We start from the raw sequence: 19,313 nt of genomic DNA, 5'->3' as shown, positions 1-19,313 counted from the left end.
AAATGGAATGAGTAAAGGAAGAGTTAAAGTCTTATAAGACAAGATTGTGGATATGAGGTGCCTTATGCATTTAAGGTGTTTATACACCGAGGTAGTTAAAGGATGCAATAATACATGTTGTTTGTCACTAATAAATTAAGAATTGAATTGGAAACTTGAATGATTTGTATGATTGGTTGTGTTGATTGCATGCGAGTCATCACCTAATCTAAACTGGTAAATCACGTAAAGTGCAAGAAGGATGAGCAATAAAACTCTGGATTTGTGCACATCTAGAGTAATGACAAATAGGGGTTGGGGTTCACGGGGTATTAGCCGTGTACTTTTGAGAGGCCGTCTGATTTACGAGTCTCTTGTTTTAAATTCTCTTAAAATTATAATGAGTTAGATGAGATCTCATACTAGCTATGGCCACGGAGTCGCGCCCGTCTGCCATTTGATGTTTATTAATGTCTTCCGAAAGGAGGCATAGGGTTTTCTTATTTAATGTTTCGGAATGGAGCACAGGGGGATAACCCGGTCTATTGCTTAATCTAACCAATTAATGAAGTGGTCAATGCTACTTAAATAAAAACCTTGTAATAAGTAACAATTGAATCATGTGTTCGAGTCAATGGTTATATTGAGTGTATGGAATGCTTGTTAGTATCATGCTAAGGCTCTTTACTGTGTTTTGTAGCTTGTGTGTACTCAGTGTTGCTGATGACGTGCTTTTGTGTGTTTCTCTTGGTCATGGCCTTCGCCTTCAATGACCCTGTAATGATCCAATTCTTACACTTGTAAAATTGGGGAGCAGATTAACCACAGGTTTTTGCATAAACTGATTTGCATCAGGGTGATGGGATTTGAGTGGAGCGTTGGTTATTCACTTAGCTTATTTTATATCATAAATCGAATTTTATTTTGGTTCTAATTCCATTTACTTTCTATTTTACTGGGTTTGAATAAGGGCCATTATGGTTCCAACTTGTAAGTCTAAATTTGGTTTTGATTATTAGTTTTGAAACTTACATTTTCTTTTAAAACTAAATTAGTTTTCCGCTGCTGATTTCTGAAACTAGCCTTAACGTTTTAACACGTGGCTGTAGCACATCATTAATTCTCTCACAGGTTATTAAAAGTATTTACAGGTTACCACAAGTTATTACAGGTTAATACAGGCTTTGAAGAGAGAATTATTGGGGTGTTACAGTTATCATTCCCCTTCTTGTGGTTATTTTTAGGTTGATGATGATGAGACTTATTTGTTATTTCTTTAGAAGGATTATGTTTAATCCTACTGGCCACAAAATAGACCTTTTGGAAAATGTCTAGACCAAGGTAGCGTAGATGCTTGTTGTACTTTTCATGACAATTGTCAATGAACTTTTGTACTAACTCGTGTTCGGGTGGGCAAGGTGAGCCGCTTTCACGCCATCTACCATAGAAAACAAGGAAACCTTCGTCGTCACTTTGCTTAAGCATTTCGAGTTCACGTAAAGTTGATTTGAACTCTACGTTACTCTCATATTGGGTGATGAAAGCCGAAACTACATTTTCGGATGGGCAAGGTGAGCCACCTTTTCACGCCATCTACCATAGAAAACAAGGAAACCTTCGTCATCACTTTGCTTAAGCATTTCGAGTTCACGTAAAGTTGATTTGAACTCAACGTTACTCTCATATTGGGTGATGAAAGCCGAAACTACATCTTCCCATGTGCTTTTGAACTTGGCATCTAACCCATAGTACCACTCTCTTGTGGCTGGGTCTAGAGATAAAGGGAATATCAAAGCGTAGAGCTTAGGATCAACTCCCTTTAAAGCCATGGTGCCAGTAAAACTCATTAAATGATTTTTTGGATTACTGGTCACCTTAAACATTGGTAAGTCCGTAACTACGAACTTTTCAGGTAAAGTAAGTCATGTGGGAGGAGCAAACTTCTCTGCGTCAAAGTACTTGTTCCCCATTGTAGAGCGAAGAACAAGCTTCTCTAATGTCTTCTCTTGTTTGGCCAAAGTATCCATTTTTTGTTTCAAAGCTAAAGCCTCGGCCTATTTCTTTTCGGCCTTTTCGAGTTTCTTGAGTCTTCTAACCTCGGCTTCTTGAGCCTTTTCCTCTCTCATGCGAACAATCTCATCTTGGAGTTGCTCGATGGTTGACATTGTTGGACTAGGATGAGTTGACCAAGGGAGATGGTTCGAAAGGGGTGGATTATTTGATGGTAAGCGTAGAATGCGAGTGCCCGGGTGTCTTCGTTCCCAAGCTTGGTAACCAGCCCTAAAGGAAGCACGAGAAGTTAAGAAAATCGACACGCTTGTTTTTTAAAAGAAAAGAAAAAGAAAAGAAAGAAGAAAGACGCAAATTATATTCGAAGGGATAACATCGCATTTTAACAATTCATTAATAATGATATTGTTTAACGAGCCAATTGTTCATTCAAAATGGTCTCGTAGCAGAAGGCGCGTGCAAGAGGCTAGGTAGCGCGCGGTTGGCGCGCACAGCCCTAGTACTTGCGCTTGGTGTGGTCGCGTAACTTGATGAGTTGCACACGCCGCCTATTCGAGCAAGATTTTTTTTTTTGTCAAACGATTTTTTTTATATATATATTTTTGACAATTTTTCTTTTTTTGTTTGTATGATATCCCTTAAATGTGACTCAAAATTACGAAGGGACAACTTCGCAATTGGGAACCTAAGTTAAGACTAAAAGGAAAAAGTTATCCTAAACACGTCGCAAATAGTCATGTAATCATATAAGCATACAAGAGAGCCTTTAAATCACATAATGTCATTCTAAGGTCAAGGCTTGGGTGTCCAAAGGTACCATATCTTAAGAAACGATGCACGAATCAATCACTCAACGTGTTGACCCATGACATAGCACTCTCAACATTTTGTTGGTGATATGGGTGGGATGATTGTTATTGATTTCGGGATAGAAGCCTGGTGTTGGCAGCCCCTAGCCAATGAGACAATCCCCAATGGTTAGAAGGTACTTATGACTATGCATGATGCAATGTTGTTTGTTTGCTTTTTACTTTTTGTGAAAAAAGGAAGATATTATGCGTTCAAGTCTCGCTCTCTAACTAGAGATTATCCAAGTTAGCTCTCGTTACAACCCATAGGTAACCTGGTGTTGGAAACCTTGGACCATAACTAAGAACTAATCTTGTAACCTCTAAGTCCCAGTGGAGTCGCCACTGTGAGGAGGGCGTGCCCGTCGTTGGGGATCCTTCTCCTCTATGCCCATTGCCCTTTAAAAGCCTAGGACTTTACACCGTTTAAGGCGTGTTAGGATTTGAATTCCCGACTGTTTGGGGGACCTTGAATTAGAGTTGATCCTATCATTATGCTTTTTTTGTAAGAAACTAGTAAGGAGTCGCCAATAAGTTTTAGGATAACTCATAAACCTTGTTCATGCCTTTCTCCCAAGTAGAGTTCAAGGGATATTTAGCACGAATCATAAGTTTACCCATGCCCAAATTGGTCTACGTGTACCAGAATTGAGTTCGGGAGCGAGGGTACTAAAATAACGTTCCTTTTAGGGAGGAATCGCTATTCTAGCCCAAGTGTGGCCTCTACTAGCTCTTCCTTTTTCCCAATTTCATCACCAAACAATATATGCAACGTGATACCTAGAACTAAGTTAGTTGATTTTATTTACACGCATTAATCACGAAAATATTACATTGCAACGAATGTCGTTATTCTTATCTAATTCAAATTCGTGAAAAGAAAAAAATAAACAAGATTCGCCTTGGCTTAAGTGATAAAACAATCAATTAATTTGTCCAATTCTAGTCTTGTTTAACGAAAGAATACTATGTCAAATTAATTAATTAAAGTTTATTTAAAGTGATCAAACAACACTAATTAATCGATTAAAAGTTGTTTAAACAAGAAAAGAAAAGGTGGTTTATCTAAGTGCTCGGGATTTTACCACTTTTCTTGCTAGATCTTCGTTTAGAATACTTATAGACTCTTTCTTGTTCGGGAACCTCCACCGTAAGAACAAATGATTAAAGGGGTGAGTGTTTAGGACAAGGGGAAATGATTAATGCATAAGATCACAAGGTTTCTGCTGACTTTCGGGTTAATTTCTATGTGTTCAAAGCTTCGTATTGCACCCTTATTTATAGGGAATGAGTGAATTTAGGGTTTTGAACCTTCTGCCGCAGCAGGTGGCGTGCGCATCTCGAAAGGTCGCGTGCGGCTACTGCGCGCAAGTGATTGAAGTGCGCTGCTGAGGGCAGCACAACCAATTGTCTTGCGCATGGCTTTATGGTAAGATTCGATTCAGCATTTTTATAAAATTCTGAATCTTCCGTGAGCGCACCACTGGAGGTTGTGCTGGACGTCATGTGCGCGCCAGGCCAGCGCGACTCCTTGAGTTGCGCGCGATTTTTCCTACGACAGCCTCAGAATTTAACTTAGGCACCCCTAAATCCGTCAAAAATTAGGTTTAATCTCGAGATTAAGCATAATTACTGATCGGGCTTAGTTTTAGTTAGCTTTGGTTCATTTTGTATTTGGTCAAGCTAGCTGTTTTTTGTGTTTTAAGCCTTAATCAGCAATCCATAAGTATTCTTCACGCCGATCCAACACAAAGATGGTTTTATTTATCATCATGGCACTTCCGGTCGAGACAGTGGCCAAAAGTAGATGTCTACAATACGTATTATTTATTTAACAATAGTCAAATTGATGCAATTAATTAATAACATAATACTAAAACAGACACCTGGAATGACACGTGTCACATCCTGGTGCTATTTTTTCCCTCCAAAATCCTTTTTTTTTTTTTTTACTTCAACTATTTATTTTAAATTATTCTTTATATATATTCATTAAATCATATAATTGTGATTCACTTTCCTAAAAAAATATTTATTTGTGATTCACATATTATCCATATCTTTTATTGTGTAAATTATTCTTTTATATTATATTATGTGTAATCAATATATTATATAAATTACATTGATTTTAAAATATATTTTATTGACTTTGATTGATTATATTTCCAATATGATAAATATTTTTCATAGTTTATATATTTATGAATGTGTTATTATTGTTTATTTAATTTCAAAAATATTTGTACAAGTATATCTTTTTCACAACTTATTACTAATTGAATTATCTTTGTTTTTTTTCCTACGGGATTAATAGTTTGATTTGTAAACCGTGCATCGCATGAGCACTATACTAGTTTATTCAAATATAGTTCGTATGATTGAATTGAATTAGATTGAATCGGAGTCTAGAAAATACTTGTACAAATATTCCTCTGTTCGTAATAATTGCAACAATTTCTTTATATATATATATATTTTATAATAGATCCAACACATTCATATTTGGAAAGAATACACTATTACTTCGTATTATTTATCTCTTACATTAACCTTATTTTCGCAAATATTTTATTTTTTCTCTCTTACCAACCCACTTACGCGACCTTTTTTTCTCTTTCCTATTTGACCCTATAATTTCTCTAAAACTTTATGCATAACATAATATTGCGATTATTACAAAGCCAGTGAATTCATCCAAAAGAATAGCGTTTACTCCGTTTAGTCCGTTAACCCGTGGCCGGATTTTTACTTTTCCACTTTCTCACTTGCCAAGTTGCCACGCGCCACCAAATACAGCCGAATTGTCCTTTCAATTCCAGAATTTCTGAACTCTGACAATTCAGCATTTTTACGCAAAGCTTTCAAATTTTTTTCTTCTACGTATACAAAGTACAACTCTCATGTTTTCAAATTTTTTACCAAAAGGGTAGTAATGATCATCCTCTATTTCAAAAAAATTCGAAAAAGTAAAACAAAATGATCAAAATTGAATGACTAAACGATGAAGAGGAAGGAGTATTGCAACAATTCTGGACAATTTTCCACATTTTGTCCAGAAAAATCATCTGGGTTTAACAACCACAACAATAAGAAGATCAAGTATTCAAGAACAGCAGCAATATCATCTGGCCAACAATTCCCGCTCACACATTGTCGTTGCGGAGGAGGTTTCTGCAAAATCAAAATCACTCCTAAAACTCAGAAATTTTTCTATACTTGCCCAAATGTTTACGTTAGTGTCCCAATTTTTCTGGGTTACCCTTCGTTTTCTTGTTATCTCCCTAAAAATTGTATCTTTAAATTAGGGTTTTTGTGTTTTTTAATTAGGGTTTTTGATTGGTTGCAGGAATTGCACTGTGGGTACTTCAAATTTTGTGAGGATTTGAAGGAAAAAGAGATTTCGCATGATCGTCCTCAGCCTAATCCGATTTGTTCATGTGGGGCTGGAATTTGCAGGGTTGAAACTGTAAGAGAAGGCCCTGATTCTGGTCGAAATTATTTTGCTTGCAGAATTAAAAGGGTAAGCTATTTTTCTGGAAAATTTGAATGAATTTTATTTTATTTATGTGTTTTGATTGGGACCACTGTTTGAAGTTATATTGAAATGTTGATTATGTTTTTTTATTTTTTTACCGTTAAGTATGAAACTTGGTATTATTGGATTGGAATTTGGAATGTTGGTGATGTTAATGACTGACTCATACTTGTGGAAAGTGTGTAAATAAGTTTGAGAAAATGATGGAACGGACGGAAATGAAAAGTGTGAACTTTTTTTAAAGGTAGGGGGAGTATTTAGTTGTCCAGTAACTAATGAGTTATGAACTTATGATCCAGGTTAAATTACAAACATCCTCCTAGTTGTCATTTTGGTATGATAGCCGACATTGAACTTCTTTTTGATTGTTTGTTTCCTTTTAGATTTACATATACCAATGCTTTCAAGAAGTATTGTACTCCGTAATTGTATTATCCACTATTAATAATGTTTTGAATTCAATAGTGTGCGTCCCTCGATCTTGGCTATTGAGTCGAATAGGATGGATTTTATGACATCTACACCTATTATGGTGTGATATCACAAGTTTTTCCCCTCTTTAGAAGCAAGTGTGTTTTTGACTAGTGCCTTGCTTCAATTCTGTGTTGAACTTGTTGATCATGTATGTAAAATTGTACATTTGTGTACTGGTAGTAAAGGAGAAGGGCTTAATGGTGAAGAAGGTTGTTGACTTGTCGCTCAATCTCTAATGTTGATATAGGTTGATATGAAGTGATATTTAATGTGTCACATTGATTACAAAGGATTATAATGGTGAACGACATGAATACATTGGGGTTTGGTCGAGTAGTAGACATTGATGGAGATGTGTTATAAAGTGTATACTGGAATTTAGTATAGTATAGAACCATAACAGTAACCTTGACTCTTTAGGTACCAAAGAACCACTTAGCCTGCATATAGAATAATTGTCAAGTTTCAAGTGCAGCCGTACAGGTGCATGGCACTAAGTTTTAGCTCAATGACTTCATGGCCATGGGGGTATCAACAGATTTAAACCTCAGATGAACTAGCTTAGGTATGGGATAGGAGTTTTGCGTTCTCTATACTTAGCTACCCAATGCAAGCCCAAAATAATGTTAAAGGGAATTACCAGTGGAATTACGGCACTTTTTAAAATTAGAATGGAGGTAAACCAAACGCATTTCCAAGATGCCTACTGGCTTTATCCAATGCAGTTTGTACTTGATTAACTCCAAAAAGAATGGCAAATAATCTATCAATTTATGTTTCTTAGACTGTTCATTTCACGTCAAATACCCATGTTGGATCCTCGTCCCTTGTTCTAATAAGGCTGCAAATCCCAAAAAAATTCTCTATCTCTCACAACCATGAATAGTTTTGAGCTTGAGGTAGTTTCCATTTTCCTGAGTTCAGTTACACAACTTTGCAACAGAATAGTATCACATCAAGGGGTTTATAGCTTACGGTGAGGTTTTGATTGGACAAGTCCTACTGATCCATTTCTCCAATCATTCTTAGCCTCTTAGCCGTCTTAGGTCTAATGCTTTTTCTCTTGCAATCATTTGAATATGATCTTTCTTCCTTCTGAAGTTGAGATATCCGAATGTCTATTCTTAAGTTGGCAATCCCCCATTTAAAACGTCGCCCCTAGTATCTTGTTTGGCTACAATTCCATTAAATTATCTCATCATCTATCATTATTAACTTGATAACTTGAGGTTCTTTTCATTTATTCCTTATTTCCTTGGATTTTAAATATTGAGCTTGCAGGCTCTTTTTAGCTTAGTCAACTTTTTGAATTCATACTATTGTACAGGGAGAAGGTGCTTGCAATTTCCGGCAATGGCAGTGTGCCACTGCTTATGATAATAGCATAAGCAATGAGATTGAGATGATTTGCAAAGAATTTGAAAATGGTGAAATTGATCCTGACTTTCTCCCTCCTCTTGAGGAAGCCCTTGAAATCAATTCTTCAGGTGAAATATTTTCTGGAGACAATGATGCGCATCATAGTCCTCTACCAAGTCCCAGTAGCCCATTAGATGTGGAGGCTCTTGCACCAATGGGTATATACTCAGTTTTATGATATGTCATAAGCTAAAATTTTCATTTGATTCTGATATCACATGCTTCTAAATTCTATTAGAGTTATAAATATTTTTTGGTGTTTGTATTTGCCGGATTTATTAGCAGGCTCTCGCTGTGTGGTGGTGAGGTGGCTTCCCAACAGTTGACTCTTCATCAGAAAGCCTTTTCTTTTTGGTAAGAAGGTTGAATGTTGAATCACCTGTATAAAATTTGTACCATCATTTTATCTTCTGCTTTGAATTTTCATTAGCCTCCATACGAGTATATGTCTTTACTTAAAGAGCTTGCTTCTCATAACAACACTTCTAATTTAACAACAATTTTACAAATATCTGATTAAGTTACCAGACTACTAATTTCCTTGGTTTGTATATTCCGACAATTACTTGACAGAAAGTAGTTTGGAAGAGTTTTAATACTTTTAAATGTTCTGTCCTATTCGTAGGAGTCTGCTGCTTTAACACAGTCCAGTGAGGCAGAGGGTTTAAAGTTCTCGGTGAGAACTGTGATGGGGTCTCTGGACATTGGTGACAAATGGGGCTAGTACATCAGAAGTTAAATTTAAAAACCAGGTTAAGACTGCAGTAATTTCTTTTGGATGCTAAGCGTCATGTTACAAACCTAATATGTATTTAACTAATTAAAGTGTGAAGTTTGCTGATGCCTAATGGTATGGCGGCTGCTCTTTTTACAACTGAGCCGTTTCTAAAATATCTTTACTCGTACCTAAAGAATGTTGTTTGTAAATAAAGGTCCTCTACTCCTATATTTGTTGAGAAAATCTAAGTTCATCACCTTGATAAATGTATTATGTTTTTCTAGTGGCGTAATCATAATCAAATGTGTCGGCATTCGCGCTGGATCAATAATGAAATAATACTTTAGTGGATTGTCTAGGAGGGAGCCTAGGTTTCTTACAGAGATAAACCTGGGCTGTTCATCTCACGCAATTATTGTACTACAAATGCATTGGTTTCCGCGCTGGCCCATTAAAAAATACATTTTGTACTTAATTTGTCATATGTCAGTGACATGGAGATGACGGACATTAGCGGACGTTTGCTACTGTTTGCAAAAGTCATCGTCTTCCTCCTTTGACTCCACCCTCCTATCTTCTTCCTATTCATCTTCTTCTTCCTTCTTGTACATCTACTTCTTCCCACCTTTGACTCTGCCAATAAAACCATTTCCGGCGGCAAGCTGCCGGAATTAAATGAAAACCCTAATAATAATGGGAAAAATAAGGATATGATTAATCCAAAAGGGTAGGTAAGCTTTCCCTCCTCCATTGATTTCGCTTGTTTGATTGTGAAGATTGAAAAGTCATTATATCTGCCATTGAAATCAAGGTTGAAGCAACAAAGAGAAAACCAGAGGGAGAGATAATGGAAAACGGCAGTTAAGTCATAGTTAAATGCTAATTACATAAATACCCGTGTGATAAAAAAGAATTGTTTGTCTCTGTTATAAACTTGTATTTACCTTTGGCACATGAAAAGGCAAATTAACGTCGTTATAATGTGACGTTCCCTCCGTTGGAGTGTGTTCGGTTACGTCTTTACTCCACTGAACTCATATAGAGTTATAGATTATAATCTTGTTAACTCTGAATAACTGTATCAGTTAGTCATAGAGAGAAAATTAACCATCGGTGTTCGTCTTTGATTCCTTTGCTAGGGTTTTGAAGATCTGGGGTACTGTCTCATGGCGTGTAGTAGTGAATAATTTATAAAACGGTGTTGAAGCTTGATTTGTGAAGTTTTTTTTTTTTTTTTTCTTTTTGCTTTGCTAGGGTGTTAAAGCTCAAAACCAATTATGACATGTTTTAGCTAAAGAACTTTGGGAATGTACTGTTTTATTGAATAATTAAACGATGAGTATGCAGTGTTAAAAGAAGATGAGTTCTTAGTGTTTAAAAAATTGATAAGGTCGACATTTTTGTGTACAAGTTTTTGGTGATTGGTAATTTTTGTTTATTCTAATGGTTTGGGTAATCTTGTTTTCAATTGATGGTGAATTTGTGCGAATGTCGTATGTTAAATTAGGCATCTTTGTCTTCTTTATTATTATATGCGTTGTAATGGTTAGTTTGTGGTTGCTGTTCTTCCCTTTGTCGTGGTTTATATTTATGATGGATGATATTATGGATAACATTGTTCGCGTTGATGTTAGTGTGAGTTGCGATCCAACTGGTAATGGTGAAGCTTGAGAGTACTTCATGGGTGATGAGTTTGATACAGAAATGAGAAATTCATCCAGCTCAGTTAAAGACTGTTCTGCTAATTTTGAATCCAACAAATGAATAGGGAGATAAAGAATTCAATGTGCTGTAATTATACACAGCTATTGTAAAAAGTTTATGCCAATTAACCATAGTTACAACGGCGCCATCATGCCAGTAACGTTGTTAGTTCAACACATTAACTCCAGTTAAAACTTACCCTTCACAGTCTTTGACCTGGGCTTGCTCATATTTGTTCCACCATCAAATCTAGCAGAGGTTAATTATGACTCGGTATAAGTTATTTCTATGATACTTTGCCTGGTACTTCAGTAACAAGTTCAGCTACGTAAGTTAATTACTTAATTACGAGTATTACTCAATACTGGTACCAAGTTCTTGTCCAGGGGAGGGAATCTGTAACTTCTAGCTAATACTCCTACAAAGAATCTAGACCACGAAAAGCTAAGTGGCTGACATATAAAACTTAATTATTTGCTTGATGAGGTGTGTCATAGCATTCATATTATGTATTATCTCATTTAATATTCGATGTAACTTTTACTAAAGCGATTTGCTACACATTAAATGCAACTTTTTATTTATTTCTTTTTTTAGTAAGCTTTTCATATAAAATTACTAAAATACCCCGACTAATAATTTCATAAACTCAATTAGATAACTAAACCAGATAACTAAATCAAAACTTATTAAAACACTAATCAAACTTAATTTACCTAATGATTTCTCTAATTTAATTTACCCCCAAACTAAACTCATTCAATTTACCTAAATTTAGAATCCAGTAAACTTCATTTCACTGTTCATCTTCCACGAATTCTCCTAGCACCATTCTCCAAAGTCCTCTCTTCTCCTTCCTTTTATATTGTTATTTGGTCATCTTCCATACGAACCTTACCAAATTTGGATGCCCCGGAAGATCAAGAAACAAGAAAATAAACAAACCTTTCAGAAAAAAGGAAACCCTAGCAAGATTGCTAGACAAATCCTCGTATATGAAGTAATTAAATTTGATAAATTTTAGTTGGCTTAGAGATGTTGTCATGTCATAATTATATTTATTATCATACTACTTTTGTATCACTTTTCAAGGGTGAAGAGTTATTATGCACAATATTAAGCATCAGAGAGAATATTTCCAAGAAAAAAAAATAAAATAGTCATTTGTGAATTATTTGTATAGACTTATAATAAATAAATATACGATTTTTACACCATATTTCCTTGAGTTTTTTGTTTATTCACCATATACCCCTGAAAATTTTCAAATTCACCATATACCCTGAGTTGTTACAAAAATTAACCATATACCCCTAATGACAATAAGATGAATGAAATTTGGTTAATTATGCATCGAAAACACTTAGAAATCTCCCCCCCCCCCCATCCCCGAAATCACTCCTCTCCTTTCTACAACCCCAAAACCACTCCAAATCTCCATAACCATATCCGTATGATTGATTTTGAGGATGAAAAAAGGAAATTTGGGGTGGAAAAAAGAAATGTGGGTGATTTCGGGGGTAGGGGAATGTATTTAGGGTGGTTTCGGGTCATAATAAACCCTAATGACTGACGAGTTAACAATCATTAGTCACCAAGGATATATGGTATATTTTTGTGAAAAATTTAGGGGTATACGATGAATTTAAAAAAATTTAATGGGCATATGGTGAATAAATAAAAAAATTGAGGGGTACATGGTGAAAAAACCGAAAAATATAATCAATTTCGTAGACAAATTAATGCTTCACAAAAAAAAAGAAAAAAAAAGAAAAATAAAAGGTAGAGTTTAAGGGGGAATATTCCCTCCAAAAAAAACTTCACTTTAGTATAGAGTAATTATAGATATATAACTTCAAAAAATATAATAATAAATAGATATAATCAATTTTTTAGACAAATTAGTGCTTCACCCGAAAACAAAAAAAAAAAAAAAAAAAAAAAAAAAAGAAGGAAAATTCCCTCCAATTTTTTTTTTAATTTTAATATAGAGACATAGATTATTGTTTGTTTGATAATAAAATGTTAATATTGAATGTTTTTCTAATAAAATAATAATTGATAATCAAACAGGCAATAATTAATTGTATAAAATAAAATCTAAATATTGAATGTTTTTCCAAAAAATTAACAATTGATAATCAAACAAAAATGTTTTATATACTCCCTCCGTTTCTTATACATTTCTTATTATTTGTAATAAATGAGTAATTCATATATGTTTCTTATTATATATTTTTATATACACAATACTCCCTCCGTTCTTGAATATTTGTCTCATTTGCCATTTTGGGCGAGCCTAAAGAATTGTTTGGTTGACAAAATAAAATGGGAGAAGTGAAAACTCAGGGGATTTTGTAATTTGGGTAATTGTTTGATTGACTTAAAAAGGGAAGTTGGAATTTATGGGAATTTCTACTTTCCACAAAACATAGGAAGTAAATTACCTAACCCCCCCCCCTTGGTCAATCAAAATTCATGAGAATTCCAACTTTCCATTGTCACAACCAAACAATTTAAGAAAATTCCTAGGAATTTCATTTGGGAAATAATTTCCCATGAAATACAAATTCCTATGGGAACTTATTTCCCGTATTAACCAAACGAAGCCTTAATGTTCTACCTATTTGTTATTTGTACTAATTTTGGGGCCCTTAGAATGATCGCTTTACTCTCATTTTTTTGTCCTTATTATATGCTATTCTTATTTTACCCTCACATTTGCAAAAGAAGTTACCCACTTTTGACTAATTTAATTTTTTACCCATAAAGTGACTCTCTCTCTCTCTCTCTCTTTGAAAATGATTGAGAATTTATCATTTCCACGTACTTTCATTACTCCACCTTAATTTCCGTGATTTTTCACCAAATGAGAAAATCATTTAGAGAAGAAGAGAGTATATCTGTATATATAGAGAGGAAGTTCAAGTTTATATTCTTATAAACAGATACGAAGTAGTTTTTAGCAAAGGTTATTTTTGTAAACTCTGTGACAAGGAGGGTTTGTATTTGTAAAATCAAAGTTGAGTAGGTAACAATGGTATTGCTACCTCTACAGTGATTTCTCCATGGAGTCCTGAAAGCACAAGCAACAATCAGTGGCGGTTTCAGAAAATTTTTTGTTATGGGTTCGGAGTTGCTAAACAAATATTTCGTATATGAATGAACTCAAATAACATAATTCAATATACAGTACACATTTGGGTGTGCACATTTATAATACAAGTGCAAAATAATAAAATATTATAATTGAACTTGACAAGTCTCCAAATTTTGGAACAATTATATATCTATAATCTCTATAAATCTTAACTAGAAAAAATTAAATCTTCAATGTAATCATATTTCATGATTAAGCTATTTTAGATAATGGGTAATTGGGGTATTAAGTATGTAAAGTCCAAAGAAACAAAGTAAAAGCCCAGCGCATTCGAAGGTTTCGACTCACGTTTCTTCTATTATTATTCCGTGTTCTGTCTAGAGCTGTCAATTCGGGTAAACGGGTTGGGTTTGGGTCGGGTAAATATGGGTCGGGTCATTTCGGGTTAATGTCATAACCTCTACGGGTCGGATTTGAGTTGGGTCATGCTTGAGTCGGGTAACGTCGGGTCATACATCTTTTCGGGTTTGAGTCGCGTTAAGGTCGGGTTACATTCGGGTCGGGTGAATAATAGGTCAGGTTTAATTCGGTTTTTCACGGGTTAAAACGGGTTAGGGTCATTCTCGGGTTCGAGTCGGGTTCGGTTCAAGTCAATTATTTGCGGGTTATCATCAGGTCGGGTCATTCTCGGGTTTGAATCGGGTTCGGTTCAAGTCAATAATTTGCGGGTTATAATCAGTTAGGGTCATTTCCAAGTTGGGTCATTCTCGGGTTCAAGTCGGGTTCGGTTCAAGTCGATTATATGCAGGTTACAATTAGGTCGAGTCATTTACAAGTCGGGTCATGTTCGGGTTCAAGTCAGGTTTGGTTCAAGTCGATTATTTGCGGGTTACAATCAGGTCGGGTCATTTACAAGTCTGGTCATGTTCGGGTTCAAGTAAAAAAATTGCAGGTTATAATCAGGTCGGATCGTTTCCAAGTCAGGTCATGTTCGGGTCCAAATCTCAAATATTGGGTTAACATGGGTATCGGGTTGATTTCAGGTCAGGTCATATTAGGTTCGGGTACATGTTTTGGGTTGGTTTGTTAACAGTTCATGTAATGACATTCACGTTGACTCATTATCAATTACTTTGTTTATTATAAGAGAAATAATTTCAGATAAGTTTAAATTCTAATAAGTTTAGATAAGATACGTTTAGCTTAGATTTTTAGAAGATAAGTTCAAACCCTATTCTAATTTATTCACATTGATTCCACTCATTTTAGGGATAACAATTTAGATAAGTGCATATTGGAGATGACATGTTTAGATAAAATGCAATAAGTGAAAGGAATGGTGTCCTTCCAACAAGTGTATTCTTCCGATAGAGGGTTCAGAATTATTACGGAGCTAATTCTTCAATAAGGTCAAGTGATCGGAATGCCTAGGTGGAGGCCGCTTCCGATCAGTAATATCAATAGACAATTGATGTTACAGCTTAATCTTAACTGAACCCTTCGGGTCGAACCCAATCGAATCACCGATTCGAGACGACAAATTAATCCGAAAGGATTTAATGAGTCATCAGAGTTTTACGAATACAGACGTCGGATATCGAGCCTAAGGCGTCGAGACCGAGCATCGCGAAATTACAAAGCAACAAGTATGAACATAGCCCTAGCACCACACTGGCCTAGCCATGTGGATGCTAGGCTAGTTCAGGCTAGCATGCACCTAGCATGGCTAGGCGCAAGCCTAAGCACACTAGGTGTGCTAGGCGCACCATCGCAGCCTAGGTGCACCATCGCAGCCTAGGCGCGGCCTGGTAGCCTATCGCAAACAATGGGCGCACCAGGCGCACCGAGCAACCCATCGCAGCTATCACAGCCCTAGCATGAGGCTGGGCACCATCGCTTCCTTGAAATCCAAACCTCTTGTCATGTGAATATTAGTGTTCCCTCTCTAGTTAGTAATGTGAATATTTTCGCTTTCTCTTCAAAAAAAAAAAATGATGAAAAAATTGAAAAATGAAAAAAAAAAAATTCCCAAGGTTGAGACTCAAATGACAATGCTTATATGTTTTTCTTGCTTGACTCTTGAGCGATGAGTACTAGTTCTCTTAGAAGGGTGTATGCAAGAGATGGGGTCATTTAGAGGTCTATTAATCTTGATTGCATTAGTGTATATGAAATGAAAGCCAATGAATGCTCAATTGCACACCCAGTATAGGATATTGTCTAATTTGCTCAAGTAGGATATGTTTGAATTGAATTGCGGTCCCTTGTGCCCTTAATGTGCCTCCTTTCCTCCCCGAAATGAAACTCTATTAGGGAATTGGTTATACTTGTATTATGTGTAATAAGTGGCATAATAAGCCACACGTTTCGAATAAAGAAAGAGCCGCTCACAGTTAAAAGAGGCGAGGGCAATAATGTAAAAAAAATGAGAAAAAAAATAAAAAAAAATAAATAGAAAAGAAGGGAGAACAAAAAAAAAAACTCCCCCAAAAATTCTCAAAATTTTGATTTTCTTTTCTTTAGAGGTCAACTTGTGGATGCCTCCCACACATTGTCGAATTTGTTGCTTATTGTTTCTTGTGAAATTCCCGAGTTAGAGTGTAATTAAGGGGCCTTGGGTGTGCATTTTGGGAGGTGGATTAGCATTTTGAGATTTTATAACCGAAAGAGGGCTCATTACAACTTTGGAATATCTAGGTGTGCTCTAATGAACTAGTAAAAGGCCAAAGGAAGTATCCTAGTGCAACCTTCTTTAGTTTTCCTCTCTACCCCCAACTCATGTGTACATTTGTATGATCGGTAATTCTTGAAAGTCGTTCACTTGTCTTGCTTGTGTCTCATATCCCGATGAGTTGACTTGGGCGAAAAATTGAACTTGTGCGATTTTTGGCGATGTGCTGTGGACTGCGTGAGTTGTGGGGCAAACTCATTGGAAACCCTCACGAGATAAAAACTCGTCCTCTAAGGCGACTTAGAGGTTTAAATTGCTTCTCACTTGTGCTAAAAGTGATGATGGTTGTCACCATGCGGATTTGTTTATGTATGCTTCCCCCTTGTTGCCTCTCCTTGGATTGATGATTAGCAATTTGTTTTCCTCCTTTGGTTTGACATTTTTGTTTTGCTCGAGGACGAGCAAAAGCTTAGCTTGGGGGGATTTGATAACTTGCTATTTGATACGATTTTAGGGTGTTTTGAACCTAGTTTACTTGATATAAATTGCGTTTTGGTTCATTTTTACTCTATTATTATGCAATTTTTGTGTATCCTATGCTTCACGGGTTGTTGGTGCTTTTGTTGAGATTCTAGGTTCAAAAGAACGACCAAATGGAGCCCATGGATACAAAGCCGAGGTTAGAAGCAAGAAGATGGATGAAAGAAGCCAAGGAAAGGAGCATTATAGAAGAAAAGATGAAAAAAAAGGGGTTTAGAAGACCCTGCACGGCTGTGCCAGACCTTGCACGTCCGTGCAGGAGGTTCCAGAAAGCTTCAGCAAGCTGCCAAGGCCTGCACGACCGTGCTTAATCTGGCACGTCCGTGCAGAAGAGGGTGCACGACCGTGCCAGACTTTGCACGTCCGTGCAGAAGTGCTCCAGAAACTCAGAACATTCTGCCAAGGCCTGCATGGACGTGCCAAATTAAGCACGTCCGTGCAGATGTAGCTGCACGTCCGTGCCAATATCTGCACGTCCGTGCGGAACTGCTCGATTCTTAGCAGTACGTTCTGCCTCAATTCTGCCCCCTCTGCACGTCCGTGCCAAACTTGGCACGGCCGTGCTTAGCCTTGCACGTCCGTGCCAAATCTGGCACGTCCGTGCAGACCTGCAGTCGAACTCCTTCCTTGTTTTCTCCGTCCTTTTTATTTGGGGGTCATATAAATACCCCTTGAGAGCTCATTTGCGCGAGGAGGCAGTTTTTCAGGGCTTTTCTCTTAGTTTGTAGTCTTAGAACATTAAATTCTCAAATCATTAGTTAGTTCTCAATTATTAGCTTGGAATTATTCAAATTCAATCATTGTAGAAGACAAAATCCACCATTGTTGCTCACCTTGAAGCTTCATAGTAACCATTTCTTACTCATCTTTTCTACTTCTCTTTACTTTGTTGTTAATTATTTGCTAGTTCTTGCATGTTTTGGATTGTTAATTAGCTTAATCCTTAGTTTGAATTTGTTCATGAATTGCTTTAAATCTTTAATTGCTTTAACCCCCATGGATTGTGAGTAGTCTAAATTCTAGGGTTTGGGCAAAACCCTCAATGTAGTCACTAATTACTTGTTGCATGTGCTAATTTGGTTGTTGTGGGATGTTAATTAGTTGAGCTTAATTGGTTTAATTGCTTAGTTCTTGTATATGGCCATTGCTAGAACTATTTATCCAAGCTTTCTCAACGAAGGATCGAGAGATGAACTTGAGTTAGCTCCCTTATGCTTGATTGACCCGAAATGCCATGAGAATAGGGATTACCGGTCAAGGGAATGTTTATGTCATCGTGATTATGCTTTAACACTTGTTTTATGCTATGTAACCATGAGAGTAGGTCGTATTCATGATTCAAGTAATCCCTCTAGCTTGAGAGAGTAGTTGGGTGCTTTAGATGACTTCCCCTAATTTATCCCATTAATTTACCTTGATTGTTGCATGCTAATTGTGATTTGTGATGAAGTTGAGTGGTATAACCCAAGCCCTAGATTCCTCTTAATATTGTTAATCTCCTCTTAGCTTTAATTGAATTGAATTAGAAGAAGTTACTCAAAACAACCCAATTTAGAATTCATTTAGCTTATTTAAACGGTAATACTCGGTGGTTGATTCAACGCCTCTCTTGGGTTCGACCCTTTCTTACCCTTACTATTGTTAGTGAGACCAAGATAGGAATTATTATCTTTGGTAGGCTCGACGACGGCCTATCAAATTTTGGCGCCGTTGCCGGGGATCGAACCCGGGTCACCCGCGTGACAGGCGGGAATACTTACCACTATACTACAATTTTTTTTTTTTTTTTTTTTTTTTTTTATGAGCTTTTATTGCTTAACATTGAGGACAATGTTTATGATAACTTGGGGGGAGTCATTTGCATGCCTTCTTGACATGTTGGTTTGTTTGGTTGCGTTTGTTTTGGTTGTTTCATTTCCCTAATATCCAAGGCCCTTAATCCAATTTAGCTTCCTTGAAATCCAAACCTCTTGTCATGTGAATATTAGTGTTCCCTCTCTAGTTAGTAATGTGAATATTTTCGCTTTCTCTTCAAAAAAAAAATGATGAAAAAATTGAAAAATGAAAAAAAAAAAAAATTCCCAAGGTTGAGACTCAAATGACAATGCTTATATGTTTTTCTTGCTTGACTCTTGAGCGATGAGTACTAGTTCTCTTAGAAGGGTGTATGCAAGAGATGGGGTCATTTAGAGGTCTATTAATCTTGATTGCATTAGTGTATATGAAATGAAAGCCAATGAATGCTCAATTGCACACCCAGTATAGGATATTGTCTAATTTGCTCAAGTAGGATATGTTTGAATTGAATTGCG

General features: G+C 36.2%; 1 protein-coding gene across 4 annotated transcripts; it reads left to right on the top strand.

The window, feature by feature from the left end:
- Positions 1–5,411: 5,411 nt before the first annotated feature.
- LOC110727180 lies at positions 5,412–10,945 on the top strand. Of its 4 annotated transcripts, none has more exons than XM_021906735.1 (5): positions 5,412–6,072; positions 6,187–6,360; positions 8,177–8,426; positions 8,551–8,622; positions 10,126–10,945. In XM_021906735.1, exons 1-4 carry the CDS (start codon positions 5,842–5,844, stop codon positions 8,592–8,594), a joined length of 699 nt encoding a protein of 232 aa, XP_021762427.1. In that variant the 5' UTR covers positions 5,412–5,841; the 3' UTR covers positions 8,595–8,622; positions 10,126–10,945. The 4 variants fall into 4 exon arrangements, with proteins under 4 accessions (XP_021762427.1, XP_021762425.1, XP_021762429.1 ...); XM_021906733.1 differs by lacking the exon at positions 10,126–10,945 and adding an exon at positions 8,894–9,281 and having other exon boundaries at positions 5,413–6,072; XM_021906737.1 differs by having other exon boundaries at positions 5,414–6,072; positions 8,554–8,622; positions 10,126–10,943.
- The last annotated feature ends 8,368 nt before the right edge of the window (positions 10,946–19,313 follow it).

The sequence above is a fragment of the Chenopodium quinoa genome, unplaced genomic scaffold, assembly GCF_001683475.1.
Source record: "Chenopodium quinoa cultivar QQ74 unplaced genomic scaffold, ASM168347v1, whole genome shotgun sequence".
Lineage (NCBI taxonomy): Eukaryota > Viridiplantae > Streptophyta > Magnoliopsida > Caryophyllales > Amaranthaceae > Chenopodium > Chenopodium quinoa.
Note: the sequence above shows the minus strand (reverse complement) of the source record. Positions and strands in the feature narration are given on the sequence as shown.